General features: G+C 35.5%; 1 protein-coding gene across 8 annotated transcripts in view; it reads right to left on the reverse strand.

Annotated features, from left to right (window-relative positions):
* Positions 1-15608, reverse strand: part of FRYL (FRY like transcription coactivator) — a 148064-nt gene that overhangs the window by 48587 nt on the left and 83869 nt on the right. For all 8 annotated transcript variants that reach the window (XM_083862234.1, XM_083862230.1, XM_083862229.1 and 5 more), the window contains 15 exons: positions 15070-15255; positions 14894-14980; positions 13879-14147; positions 13263-13458; positions 12198-12322; positions 9962-10019; positions 8476-8567; positions 7228-7400; positions 6627-6787; positions 5993-6103; positions 4962-5116; positions 4610-4709; positions 3342-3510; positions 2285-2544; positions 955-1095 (listed from right to left, as the gene is read on the reverse strand). In XM_083862234.1, coding sequence (XP_083718360.1) covers positions 955-1095; positions 2285-2544; positions 3342-3510; positions 4610-4709; positions 4962-5116; positions 5993-6103; positions 6627-6787; positions 7228-7400; positions 8476-8567; positions 9962-10019; positions 12198-12322; positions 13263-13458; positions 13879-14147; positions 14894-14980; positions 15070-15255 — 2283 coding nt within the window. The remainder of the gene's footprint in view (positions 1-954; positions 1096-2284; positions 2545-3341; positions 3511-4609; positions 4710-4961; positions 5117-5992; positions 6104-6626; positions 6788-7227; positions 7401-8475; positions 8568-9961; positions 10020-12197; positions 12323-13262; positions 13459-13878; positions 14148-14893; positions 14981-15069; positions 15256-15608) is intronic.

Consider the following 15608-nt stretch of genomic DNA (forward strand, 5'->3'; position numbering starts at 1 on the left):
GACAATAAAGTTTGTCTTCTGAAAATTATTTAAGCAAAAGATTTTCTTACAAAGGCTTTAGCAGCACCTGATATCCATACTGAAATGAATGTATTCTGATATAATTTCTTTTTGGTATATCACAGTTCTGTTCTATACTATTTATTTGCCTTCAATTTTCATATTTTTCTTCATGTTATCCTGCAGTGCTCTCACATACATTTTCACATAAAATAAAATTGGTTTTGAGGGTGCTTGGGATGCTTGTTGAGGTTTTTCTGGTATAACACTTGGTCATGAAAGAATGAGGAACTGGTGCTTTATTTTCCTTTATTATCGGTCTGCTTTTTAGGAATGTAATTAATTATAGCATGAGAAAAAAAATGTTCAGTGGATACTCTTAATAAAATTAATCCAAGTTTAGCTACTGAACTTTTAATACTGCTTTTTATGACAAAGGAAAACAAAATGCTAAGACATATATGGAATTTTAGTAACTCTTTTACATTTTTTATTATTTAATCACTAAATATGGTCTATGGACTTCATATATGACCTTCCTGAATTCTGACAACTCATAACTGGTAAGGCAGCTGGTGGACTGTTTCAGACTTATCACCCTCAGCAAATCAATAAGTTGTCTTAAGGAAGCCTCAGCAGTCTTTAAGGTATGATATCCTTTCTTGTTGATTTCCCTTTTCAAGTCCATTCCATCAATTACAAATTAATTGATTTAATTGATTGACAAATTGAGTACATAATTTTGACATAGATGTCCAAACAAAATAACTGAACAAAGTAACTGTCCAAACAAAGTAACAAAATTCATAGTATTAGCAGACATAAAATACAGGATGGAGATTTTGATACGGTAAATCCTACCTCACTTTTTTGTTTGGTGATCTTTGCTGCTAGACATACTACTCAGCTTTAAAATATTGATAAACACCAGTGAGAGATCTGTCACATACTCACATAAGGCAAAAGGCTGGGTTCACTGTTCACTCCACAAATACTGATCAAGAAGTGCAAAATGATTTTCAGATTTTTTGGCCAGCTGTCTGCCAAAGTAGTCCAGACATTTTCTATCTCTGACCAAGCCACTTCATCACCATACTAGAAAACAAAATAAATGTATGTTCTGAAAACTCCATCAGAAGACGCTGTACTCAGAAGTGATCTGTACTGATCAAGTGAAACAGGTTCTAGAAAAAAGTCATAAATCTTGTAGGAAACTGTTGCATTTTTCATGTTCCGGAATGATGCTTTCACATGTATTTTTAAAAATACATTTTGGAAATAGCTATTTTCTTTTATAGACATAAATGAATAAAAATGTATCTAAAGATATGTGCACATATTATATATTTCATTGATATATAATACACTAACTGAGGAAGCTGGGCCTTTTTAGTTTAGAGAAGACTGGGGGGGTGGGCAGGGGGTGTCTCATTAATGCATATAAATATCTCAAAGGCCAGAAGGATGGTGCCAGACTGTTTTTGGTGGTTCCCAGCAACAGGATGAGGAGCAATGGGTATACACTAAAGCACAAGAAGTTCCACCTCAACATGAAGAATTTCTTTCCATTGAGGGTGGCAGAGAACTGGAACAGGCTGCTGAGGGAGAACATGAAGCCTCCTTCTCTGGAGACCAAAAACCCACCTAGACAAGTTCCTGTGTAACATGCTCAGGGTGACCCTGCCTTGGCAGGGGTGTTGGTCCTGATGGTCTCCAGAGTTCCCTTTCAACTCTAACAATTCTGTGAAATTTAACAGAGACCCAGACTGCCAGTTGCTGACAGTACTGAATAAAACTCCATGGACCACACACCAACAAGAGCTTTTAACCGATAGTTCAGAAATGATCTCTCATCAGTAGGATTCTCATATAACAAGAACTGTCAGGAGCATTGCATGTGAGCAATACTTCTTCACTATTGTAAGTAGCTATGATAGGAAGGAGTCAATCAATCTGGTAGCAAGACAGGTTTCAAAACTCCACTTTGAGATCATAAGTATACAGGCAGTTTCATATTCTCAATCCAGCTAAACATCTATATTGTAAAACATTAATTATATTCTGTTATTATACATAACAATTACTGTAACATTTATGTTACATAGTACATATTTCTTGGAATGCCTCAAAAATATAGGGTATAGTTTGGATATACAAAGCACCTCCACAAATATGAACAGGAACTCTTGAAAGCTTGGTGACATAGTATCTGAACAGTGTTTTCTTGCATCCTAAACAAAACATTTCACTGAAACAAGGTAAGCACCTAAGGAATTAATTTTACCTTTGCAGTCATGTACATCAGATTGTTCAGAACCATAGCTGTAGCCTGTGGTGATCCCCAGCCTTCTCCTCGTAGCCATCGTCTACTGTTCACCATCATTTCTCTGTCTTTCAAAGAATCTTCTTCATCTTCATCTTGCCGACGAATGGTTGGCAAAGGTTTCAAGTCTACCAGCTCAATATTGTTCATCCATGGCAGCAGATAATGCAGCATCACCTGTCTCCCAGCTGGGTGAGCTGTTTGGATTCTCTGACTTACTTCTGCCATTCAAAATTAGATACATACATGAATTCCAAATCAGTAAATGAGAACTGGCTTGGTGATAACAACAACCATGAGCCCAGCACACCATACTGATATAATGTAATGCTGACACAGATGTAATTTTTGTGTTTAGCTGGCTAGGGCCATTTCATAATAATAAAGTTCACAGTCTTCAGCAGAGCTAACTGAAGACACTGCTGACAAACAGTATGTTGAAGAAATCACGTTAGTATGCATATGTGTATGCATGTGTGTGTGTGTGTGCATGTGTACATATATTCCTCTAATTAAAGAAGGGAACTGAAAAACCTATGGTATAAAAAAATGTACCAAGTTTGGAAAAAAAAACCACTTAAAATTTTTTCTTCCTTAGATTAGTCCCCAGTAGGTTTTATTTTTTTAAATTTATGTAAGAGGTTATTATTCTGCAACTATTTTAAAATGCTACAGAATAATGTATTTAATCAATCTACAGTAAATAACACATTAGAGAGAAAATGAAAGAATGATTTTAAAAAACAATTGCAAATTATTTCTATAAAGTGATTTTCCATGTTTATTCGAAGATCAGTAGAAGGATTTTTGATTCATGTTCTTTCACCTTGAATATATTTCAAACACAAGTGAACAAAAACTGTCACTTAGGCTTTTTTGTCTCTATTCGGCAGAATGATGATGATGATGTCTGATTTTAGGGAACTACATATAAATCTATTATTGATAAATAAGAATGACACATTTTGTCCAATGCTTTTGATCTGATGAAGTTTTTTGTTTTGTTTTAAAATCATACCTGAGAAGATAGCAAGTGTCAGCTCAGGATAAGTCCTTGCTAATTCTTCTGACAGTTGATAATACGACATAGAATACAAATGTGGTAAAGGAGAAGGCTGTCCCAAAACCCCATCCATGCGCTGAACTTCCAGTTTGTGAGCATAACGGAACATCTTTGGTTCCAAAATCTACAACAAGAATGTTCAGAATAACATTTTTATATAAAAAATTTTTAATATAATTTTTTATAATTATAATTTTATATAATTTTTATATAAACATTTTTTATATAAAAATCACTTCTTAAGTTCATGTATCTACCCTTAACTAACATCTCTTATCTATGCAGATCTCCATACACCTACAGCATTTGCTAACACTGTGGTAAATTAATTGAAGACTAGCTAAGATACATTCCACTTGATGAGTTTCCAGCAATAAAGATCCAAAATCTGTTTTCACAAAATACCATCTTAAATACAAATTTATCCATGATGAAATGCGAAATACTATTTAACATTTGCATTTCCAAACAGTATCAATTTTTGCTCATCTATGAGACATGGATAGGAACAGTACAACCTTTGATGTGGTAGAGATAAAGCACTCTGATACTTTAAAAATCAATTTGGGCTGATCTTAAGAAGTAGTGTCCACTTGAGATGAAAGATGGGGATGATGTATCAAGAAGGGTGTGACTTCAGTGAGGACTTCACTGTTGAATTTAGCTGACAACAAAAACCTTTGAATAAAACTCAAAGACTTAAGGTCTGAGCTACTATCAGCACAGATTTTTAAACACTAATGCTGCCTTGAGCTTACCTCTTAATGACCTTAGATAGGTATATACAAAAGTAAATTAAATGGCTAACAAGATTTTTACTGTCATCTCTCCACATGGACAGATGAAAAAATATTTGGTAATAGTACAAAAATCAGAAAACTGACTGCTACCCCAGCAGACAGTGAAGACTTTGGAAGCAATTTGCTTCTCTCTGAGGTGCTTTTGGACAAATGGAGTTATATATCACTCTCTTTCAGGGACAAATCAACCCGATTTAGATTGTTTCTTGAAAAAGCAGGTATTAGGAAAACACAGGTCTTGAGTGCACGGAAACAGACATACTTTAAGGGAAGTGCCAAGTAAGCATCTGGTTTAACTATATACTAAAATAGAGAGGAAAAAAGACAACATTGTATTTCATTACTGAAAAAAATATTTTTTTAATATATAGGACAATTCTTATTTTAAAAGAAATAAATAATAATCATAATTAGCTTACAAACCTGCAATAGTTGCATAGCAACTTCATAGATAGCCCTAGTAGAATCAGCTGCTTTAAATAGTATCAGATTCAGGAGGGTCACTGTATCACACTGGTAATCCCTAAGAGAAAAATGGCAAGTATGAAAAAAGTAAAATTACATTTTTTTTCTAAGATTTCAATTTAATTAAGTTTAATTTACAAGGCATATGATAGAGGATAGAATAGCATTTTGAGAAGTTTCTCTACTAACACATACACACACAGACAAACAGCAGTGATCTTTTCTCTCTATGGAAGCAAAAAACCAGAGTTCTACATGAAAGCACACTCTGAAAATGGAAGTTTTAAAGGTTTGAAAAATGCTGTAGTACCTGTTTTGAAACACATTGGCTATGGCTTTGAAGCAGCCAGCTGCTACCCGCTTGGAACCTGTGTAACACCGGTCAACGGCCCAGTACATGAGGTTACTCTGGTCAGGATTGAGTTCCAAGAGCAGCATGACTGCCTCGCAGCCTAGCTGGTGAACCTAGGGAAGAGTAAATATATATTTTAAAATGTAGACAAAAAGACCAACTTACAAAATGGCACATAATAGGAAAATAAATATTTAAGAAACCTGAAACCATTTGGAACACAAAATCTGTTCCATCCAAAACTAATGACACCATAACCTAAAGCAACAACAAATAATTCTACCACACTGTTTACTGTTCAACTTGCACACGGTCATAAATTATTGATACAAATAACTAGAGCTCTACTGACATTTTTTCCCCTTCAGTTCCAAGGCTAGTTTGAGCTATTTACCATTTTTACGTCTTGCCCTGAAAGCATCAGATACGTGAAGCATTTAAACAAATGCAGGAATTTCTGTGGGATACAAGGGATAGATCTGCATGGAGACTTGCACCTTCCCTGGAATCAAAGTAGCCCACAGGAACTGTATTTCTATGTAGTCCTAGCATTATGGGGCAATAGAGGTCCTACCTTTAAAGCTTGTCTTAGTATTTAGATGAAAAATTTGGTCTTACTAACTCCAAAGAACCCCAAGGAACTCTACAGTCTTACAAGAGTTCATGTTCAAAATCTCTTCTCCTTTAAATTTGTGGAGCACCTGACTAATTACTGCAATTTAGCATGGTTGATCAGTTTATAGAGAATATACAATGCTTCTTCACCCCTTGTTCTTTCCTCTTCCATTCTGCTTCTCTGTTCTTAGACTGTGATTAGGGATCACCTTCCTCACCAGGGTGAATACACATGAAGGACAGTGCAAAACCCTGTGCTACTAAAACAGCTTTGAGCTTAAGTAGAGCATTTAGGCAAATCTGTCTGCAAACTCACTAAAACATGTTTGAAGGCACTGATAGTTGCAAAGTGATATTGACATTGCCTGTGTTACCTTTTTATCTTGAGAATCCAAAATATTATCCAGCCATTTGTATAAATAGCCATCAGATGAAAGCCCAACGTTGTCTGCAACAGGGCCACAACAAAGTACCGCAGACATAGCCTTTGGAAAGCAATTGAAGAACACACTTTAATAACTCAGATATAGGAAGTTGCTCTTACTCAGTCCATTAAAATATCAGGTAACTAAATTCTAACATATTAAGAGAGGAAGGCCAAGGGTAATAAAAAATGTTTAACATTTTATTCAAGGAATTAATAAACCATATTTTTCTCAACTTTCAAATACAAGGAAGGGTCTATGCTAAAATGCTGACATATTGAAGAATGAATACGCCAGTTTCATTGTTAATGTACATTTAGATGAAAGCCTGTAACTTAAGTAAATGAGAACTAAAGTCACAGGAAATGAACATTCAGTGACAATTGTAAGAAATTTCTATAGCAAGTGCAATAGTTACAGTATGGGAAAAGCTGAACTGTCTTAAGTACACATGTAAGCAGAAGGAATAAAAAGGCGTTAGAACATGGATAAAAAAAGTGGTGAAAACCACATCTAAAAAATGTGGAATTTGCATCATGTTGACATAACAATCTATTTACAGAATTCCAAAGTGTTAAAATACCTTTAATGCACAGTATTGGTGTCTGTTTATTCGCATGTTTCTATCACTGTATCTGTCCAGGGGAGTAAACATGATACTAAAAGGACCTGCCCAATGACTGAACAGCATAAATAGACTGTGGCGTAGACTCTGCTGTGGAAAGACACTTCTTCTCTGGTGTACTGTAAGAAAAGCCCACAGTTACACACTTGTAATTCTTTAAGATAAAGCATGTAACACAAACAGACCCAAATTATGAATATAAAAAGAAAAATCCATGTAAAAACCCACTATTATTTTAACACCATAATGCCTGGATGTAGGTTTACTATAGTCCTGTTTAATGCCAGTAGCGTACAAGAATAAGCTACTTATTAGTCCACAGAACTCGAATACATAGACAATTAACAATACTTTGCCAAACAGTACCAAAAAAATCTCTCTTAAAGCTCATACTGCTAAAGTTATACTCAAAACTGATGTCATAAATTATTTTAATAAAAGTATTCTGAAAGCTCAGATAAAAAGTGGGTTTTTGTTTCATTTCTGTTTGGTTGGTTTTGTTTCTTTTTAAATGTACTGCATATTAAATACAGTAATCAGAAGTTACATTTTTACATACCTGGAACATTTTGTATGATATTTGCCACTAAGGCACTAAAATGGCATCGGATATCTTTCAGTGTATCAGAATCCTTTTCATTTTCTGCTTCTAGGAGTTGTCTTGTTAGATCAACATACTCAAGTAAAGTGTTGTTGAGGGAATGTGTTTCATTATCAAGGCCACCACTTGCACTGAACAAATAAAATAAATTTAGAAAATCAAAGAGCATGGTAATTACATACGATGTTTGAAAAATATCCTTATTTTTTTAATCTTTAAAAATCCCTACACCCTGCAAATGCTTAATTCAAAGTAATTTCTTCATCCAGCTTCTACTTCAGCATTAAAATAAAAAACTCCATTGAAAGCAAACTAAGAATCAAACCTAATTATCTGAAGTCACTCATCCTTCCACAGAACCAGTTCTTATACCGGGGACAAGTGTTAAAAATAATAACTAAAATCCCCAAACACAAAGTCCCTTCTCCCTCCCCGATGAGAACCTTAAAAGATAAGGCAAAGTATGATTTTAATAGTAGTGTAAAATATCAGCATGCTGATAGACATTTCAGCCATGCCTCTGAGGTAGCATTCTGAAATTACTTGAAGATTGAGAATTTCACATGGGTTATACTGTTAAGGCTGACAAAGAGATGTCTAAGCATCATTGTTGAACAGAGTGGGAGGAGGGGGATAACCATTTCCTAGCCTAGTTGCTCTTACATGATTCTTCATGCATAGGAAAATAATTCCTAGGGACTTTTGTAAAACATATGCCAAAACTGCTTCTTTCAAAGTGTCTCTACACAAGTAGGGTAAACTGAGGAAAAAAATCTCAATAACCAAGTTAACATTCTCCATCCTTCAAAAGTCCAACATTAATGAGCAGTAGCCTTCTCTGCATAGGATGTGCTGACTAGCACCAGCACTCCAAGGTAGGCAGAAGTCCCTGAATTATCACAGAATAGTTATGATTTGCACAACTGGTCCGATGTTTGAGCACACACACAGACAAGAGGGACCGTGACATACTGCCTGTTCAAAATAATGTCCTGGGGAAATAGTAACATTTTAAATAAAACACAGAACACAGTGACAAAGAACATGGGAGCGAGAGGGATTAGAAAGCCAGCAAAAATCTGAGTTTTATAAACCCATGTCTATTTATTTAGTGGTGTACTGAAACTCACTAACGAATTTTGCATGCTTGTTATACTGTCATAAGTATATCAGTGATTGACAACTTCTCATGCATGCTGCCCCTACCTGTGACTAATGACACCAGCATCTGCCAACAGTTCAAATATTCGTACTAGTTGTACTCGTAAAATATCTCGACGCCTGCGCCGTTTCATGTTCTGTCCATCAGAGGAAACACAAAATTAAATGAAGCAGAGGAAAAACTAAGTAGAAAACCAGGGTAGAATATAAAAGCATTATTATATCTGTACTACAACTGGCATCCATTATCAGAGGTGCCAACTTTTTAAGATAAGTTACCAAAACTGCTAACAAGTTTAATAAACCAGATAATGAACAAATGTTTTCCCTGTTGCAGCTCTGAGATATACCAAGTTTGCTATTACATGTATTATCCAGATCATAGTTGTTATCAGTCTCTTGTCACTAAGTACAACATATAAAACAATGAAGTGCAAAAGGCAGTCTTCCCACATATTTTGAGGCAGGTGATTCTGTGTCTCTGCTCCACTCTCATTAGACCCCTCCTGGAGTACTGCCTTCTGGGGTCCACCAGCACAGGAAGGATATGGGCATATTGGAGTGGGTCCAGAGGAGGGCTGCAAAAATGATCAGAGGGCTGGAGCACCTCTCTTGTGAGGAGAAGCTGCAAGAGCTAGGGCTATTCAGCCTGGAGAAGAGAAGGGTCCACTGAGACTTCATTGTGACCTTTCAGTGCTTAGAAGGGGCTTGAAATAACAATGGGGACAAACATTTTAGCAGGGCCTGTTGTGATACAACAAGGCGCAATGGTTTTAAACTAAATGTGGGTAGATTTAGACTAGATGGAAAAAGACACTTTCTGTGATGAAGGTGGTGAAACTCTGGAACATGTTTCCCACAGAGGTGAGAGATGATGCCCCATCAATGGAAACATTCAAGGTCAGGGCTGATGGGGCTCTGAGACACCTGACTGCAGCTGAAGATGTTCCTGCTCATTTCAGGGTCAGTGGACTAGGTGACCTTTAAAGGCCCCTTACAACCCAAAACATTCTATGATTCTACAATTTGTATGCAAGCCTGACACAACACACTACAGTACAGTAACATTTTGAAACAGAAGTGCTGTTCTTTTCCATCATTTCCATTATAACAGTCAGGTGAGTTTACAACCTTTTTCACTAAAAACCACCACCACCACACTCCAACGAAGTTGGTGGACAGTAAAACTCAATTCTATGTCATAGGTACCACTAATTGTGGGAATGTCACTGATCATATAACAAAGTAACAACTGTGTAAAACTATGATTAGGTTAAAGAAATTAAAAGACTGTGGAAAAGGTTACATTATGTTTTCATCCTTTGAAACAAAATCTCTGATACAGGAATAACAGAGAACTCAAACAAGAAGCTCTTCTAATGTAAATACTTCACAATTATTTTAAAAAGCAACATTTCATCTGTTACATTTACTCTTTTTACATGCACAAATTAAAGAAGATAACTAACACTTTCTCTTTGTGAATAGACAGTTAAAACTGTACTGAGTATAATGGAAATTATTTAATTACCTCTGGCCTTCTTTCAAGTGCTTCCTTAATTATAGGATGTAATTCTTCTATTAGTTCCCTGAATTAAAATAATTAAAAGGATAAAAGCAAACATTAAATTAATACCTCAACTGAAAGATGTTTCTCATGAACTAATGTTACAACACAAGTTAAAACGCCCTCAGGTTTTCCTTCTTTACCTGTAGCTTTTAAAAGAGATGATTCCTAGAAAGATATTTTAATTAATTAAATTAAAGCAGATTATTAAATAAGTGTCTAAACAATTATCCCTAAATTTGCATTCTCCAAGTTCTCTGCTTATTTTATCACAGATGATTTTAATTTATTTTCATATTAAGGGGTTTTAACAAAGCCATATAGTGCAAATAGGTATCATTGCAGGCGGGGAGGGACGATGTTAGCAGCTTATCATTACAATGCCCTTTCAGCTGTTATGATGCATAATATTGTTTCTTTAACTCCAGTAACAAGACACTGACATAAGTCAGAGCAGTCTCTTTGAAAACTGAAACAGCTTTTGATACTGTGCTTACATTCCCCATTTATTCTGAAGCTCCACAGTCTTTGTTACTACTCGGTTCCTTCGGCCAAACTAAGATTCTCCTATGACTTCAAAAAGGAGGCAGGGAAAGAAGATCAGTAGTATGGAAGTATGCAGACAAAATACTAAGGTAAAAATACATTGGGTTTACTTTCATGTTTCTTAACATAGTAACTACTGCCCGCAGATTTGTTGGAGTGGACACATTCTTCTATTTCCTGTGGTGCTGTAATTGAGATATATCAAAAGCATAAACCCCTTCAGGTTTTCGTGGCAAATGACTGACTCCTCTGATACCTCATGCAAAGTTTCTCCCTTCAGAGAATTGGACCAGGTGATCAGAATGCTGTACAAACTGTTGTGGTGTACTCATTTACAAGAAACTTAAGAATGTAAGCATTAAGACATTGTTCTATATTTTCTTTCAAACATAGAAAACACAGAAAATAATTTGGAAGAAACTTTTTTCTGCTAAAATACAGTAAATGGAGATGGAGATCAAGATCAAGCTTACAATGGAGATCAAGAGATACCTTGAAGGGTTCATATTATCAGTTACACAAAACAAAAATATTAAAAAATGTACGTGGATTGCACATATATATAATCTATAATGGAAAAAGTTCCTGAGTAAACATAACAAGTGGGGGAGGAACAGCACCTAAAGCCACAAAAGCTGAACACCAAATTAGTGCAGAGCAGCAATGGTGAAGGGTGGGTTACAGCTAGCATCTAGTGTGAGTACATGAACTGGACAGAGAAAAAAGCTAGTCATAGAAAAAACCACATTCTGAATACAGAAATTATAAAACCGATGAGGATCAGATCTTTTTTTTTTTTAACTTGATGGATGAATTGTTTCTAATCCAGAAATCAAGGATTTCTGGTAATATTATTGCTGCATTTTCTAGACTTCAGAGCTGTTAAGCAGCTCTTCGGGATCTTGGCACAAAGTCTTGCTTTACTGCTGGTAGCAAATGAAGTCAGATATTATATAAAATAAAGATTATCAAGGGATAGAAACCAGAATACAGCAACTGAGAACCTTGCATTAGTTTCAATATTTGCTTTTTATCTGTGATAATATGGGACACAAGTGACTGGAGAGAAGAATCATCTCATCCAAAACCAACAGTATTAGCAATCCCTGGTTCCTTCTACAGAAGCAGAGTTGGTTGCTATGCATTCTACAACTTTATGACTCTCATAATAAGAGATTGGCTGCTGTCAGAGAACATCTGATGGCCTTCTCAGGAGGTTTTCTTGCCCTCAGATATTCTCTCCCTTCATTCAACCTTATAAAGAGCAATTGGCAATACCAAAAAATAGAGTTTACCACCTCCTACAAACTTGATTCTAATTAACATTTCAAATGTAATTAGTTCATATAATCTGTTCTTTTAGATAAGGAAAGCTTTTAATACCAATAAGCTGTTTATTCTTTCTATTAACTTATTTTTCTTTATGTAGGCATGACCTATACATAAAATTCTTACAATGTCTAACCATCTCTATCATGCCTTTAAATACTAGAAAAGACAACGGAATCAGTTGTCACAGCTTTTTAAACATTCTTAACAGAAAAAAAAAGAAGGAAAAAAAAAAAAGAAAAAAAAAAAAGAAAAAAAAAAAAGTGTTTCAGTTCCCTAGCTTTGTAACCAATCAGCATAGAAACAGATGAAACACAACAGTTACCTAAAAGCTCCTGGGTTGGTCCTGCCAAGTCCCAGGACAAGAGATTCTGTAATTTCCATGCTCTCAGAGCGCATCATTGGAACTGTGTGCTTAAACAGGGAGGAAGGGGATGGAATGCCAATAATCTAAGAAGAAAACCAGAATAAAACATAATGAAGAGTTACCACAAGGTGGTGACATGAAAACATCTGCTGTAATTTCACAGTTTTCTCACACTGGATCAGTGACACAAAATCACAAAAGTGAAATTTATCTTTGACAAGGAAAAGATTTTCTGAAATAGTAAAGTAGTATTAACTATTTCTTGCATTACTGAATTTTCATAGTCAGATGACAATGAATTACACAACATGATATACAGATGCTTTGCACATTAATGTATCTGCCCTCCTTAGGGAAGAAGTAGATTTCTGGTGTCCAACTCCTTAGACTCCCAAGCAGTTCTCCAAGAGAACAAAGCTTTCAGTCTACAGTTTCTCAGACTTAGGGAAAGTATTTTGGTAACAAGCAAGTGGAACAGCCTGCTTCTGCCAAAAATCTGCTGCATAGTCCATGAATTATCTTCATGTCTACTGCACTTTTTACAGGAAGCCGAAAAGGAGATGAACAAAAAGAAGCAAAGAGGGAAAACATCATAATCTGCAAATGATATGAAGCAAGGCAGACAGAAAAGTATCTGTGATTGGGAAAATATAACAAGATATATCATGCCTGAATAGGTGCCTGTTTCAGTTATTGGAGTGAGATGCTATTTGCTCAGAACTACAGAAGTCTAATGACAGCAAAACCATCCCTTTAACAGCAAAGTATTTCCTTATTACTGCTAGATAAGACTTTGGGATTGGGTAAATGTTTTCATTACATGACTAGATTTGCAGCATATGCAGCACAGACTGGGAAAAGCGAAATAAAACAATATTTTTAAAAAATGAAAAACGAATGTGTCCTAAAAATATTTTCAGACACATGATACCAGTTTCTTATCATGATAGATTATAACACTTCTGGTGTTTCTATTTCCAATAAGATGTAGACTTATTTACAGTAAGCATTAGCAGAACCTACTCTTGAATCAATGCTATAGCCACTGTCTGGGGTAGACGCCAGCGTCTCAGGAGGGGAACATCTCACAGAGCCTGTGGAAGTGGAGGAGTTTGAAGAAGATGCTGCACTGCAGCAAAGAATCAGGTAGTTTCTCCAGAGCCCAATATAGGAGTCACTGCTTGTAGTAGTATTTACTTTCTTTGCATTGATAGGGCTGCTATTGAAAAAGAGAAAGAGAAGCACTCAGTAGAGTAAACAAAACTTATCGCATTTTACTTCAGTTTTCTACTAAACTTATTTTTCAGTTATGCATATGCCATTGCTTTGTAAATTGTTATCATAGTAAACTCTGAATAAGTCATTCAGAGTAGATTTGTACTTCAATAATGCATGCTTTTATATTCAAATCTGCTGAACTACAATATGGCCAAAGGCATTAATTAATTAATGTTTACCACAGATGATATTTTATGCAGATAAATCTACTTTATTTCCATTACATGAAGCTGATTTAAATCCACAGACAATATCAAGAGTTTATGTTACCTCACTGAAACAATAATTACACTACAAGGATGATAAATCTTGAAAGAATACTCAATATAATATCCTGTATTTACTTTAGAAATCAACGTACTTGATATCCACTTGTGGAGACAGCAGTTGAAGTCTTGTATAAGCAAACGTCCAAGCATAGCTTACAGCTGTTGGGCAGTGTTTTGGAAGATTTTCCTGCTTCATGAAACTTGAGAGGCTTACAATCCACGGATCTTGGCCTTGAGTCACATGTGCAAATATCCAAATATGTGAGGGACTGACCACATCAAACTGGTGGCTGATTGGGGAGGAATTCCAGTCAGCCAGAGTTTGTAAATCTATTGAACTGGGACAGTACAGTAAAGTAGTCTGTGTGCATAGAAAAGACAATGAGACAATATTTAATATCCATGTATTTTAGGCAACAATCTCTTTTCTTATATATCTAATAAAGTATCTATGTCAAAATCATAACTGGAACAGATAAAAATGTAATTTATAGGGCTTTTTGCAGAAGTTCTTAATGTGAACAGCTATAGAAACATGTTGTTTGTGAACAAACTGGTATTAGGAAATAGATCCTTTCATGCATAATGATTTAATTCTTCCAAAAGATTCGTATTCTAAAAGCCTTACTACTGAATTCCAACTTCTTTCCTAATCCTAAAATCAGAAGTTTCCTTAATACTTAGGAGTTTATGATAAATACATAAGTATGGAATTCGGTTGTTATTCACTGACAGTTATTACAGCTTTCATCATGGATAAAGGGCACATTGACTGTTATTACACTATATTACTGCAGAAAAAAGCAGTGCCCTTTGCTTTTAAGAAATTACAGTCTGTGAGCAAGATGAAAAAAAAACAGATAAAGACATAGCTCTCAGTGTTTATAGGGTGGTGATAACAACACACTATCAGTCAGAAAGTTGACAATGGTGGTGTCAGTCTCACAACATTCCTCAGATTTTTGCTTTTTTGTTTGTGGTGATGAATTGCTGATAAAATTAGCATGAACACAGTGAAACTATCATTTGAAATATATACTATTTATTTGAAAGAGCTTTGCAGAATTACCTCATCTTACAAACAACTTTACATAAAAACTGTCCTACCTGGTCAGCCCCCGTGAGATGTATGAAACTTTCCAGGATAGTAGCACTTAGTCTGTCCATTACATCTATAGCCAACTCATCATCACTCTACAAGACACAAAGCATATCCAGCTCAAAGAATGTCAAAATAAAAGCAGTTTCACCAGGCAGCCTAGGAACAGGTCATCAACTCTTACCTTTGAAATTTCTAGAACAGTGAACAAGGCCCTTATTTCTCTGAGAACGCTGACAGCTAATCGCCTGGTGGCAGGCCTTGTGCTGCACAGGATGACCAAAGCAAAGCCTTCCACCACATGAAATACACTGGAATAAAGGGTCCTCTCCAGGGGAAGGGTATGGGCAGCCCCATTGGATACACCACGCTAAGAAAAACATCATAGAAATTAAACAAATGAAGAAAAAATGAACACAACTAAGATACAGTTCCATTATTGGTGATGGCAGGTTTAATCATAAAATATCTACACTTTTGGCTGCTAGTCAAATTTTGCATTATGAGAATAACATATTACTCACTTCATTTTTTATTACCTCTGAATTTAGTCCAAACAAATAGCACAAGAACATTTTTATTTCACTTTCTCACAAGATGATGCAATGAGAGCAAAATTAAAAAAACCCTCAAGCAATACTCTTTTGTAAAAGATTATGATACTAAATTATTTGAACCCTCTCTACTGGATAGTAAAAAATGGTGGGTTTAGTTCTACTGTTC

Source organism: Zosterops lateralis (genome assembly GCF_965231275.1).
Source record: "Zosterops lateralis genome assembly, chromosome: 5".
NCBI lineage: Eukaryota > Metazoa > Chordata > Aves > Passeriformes > Zosteropidae > Zosterops > Zosterops lateralis.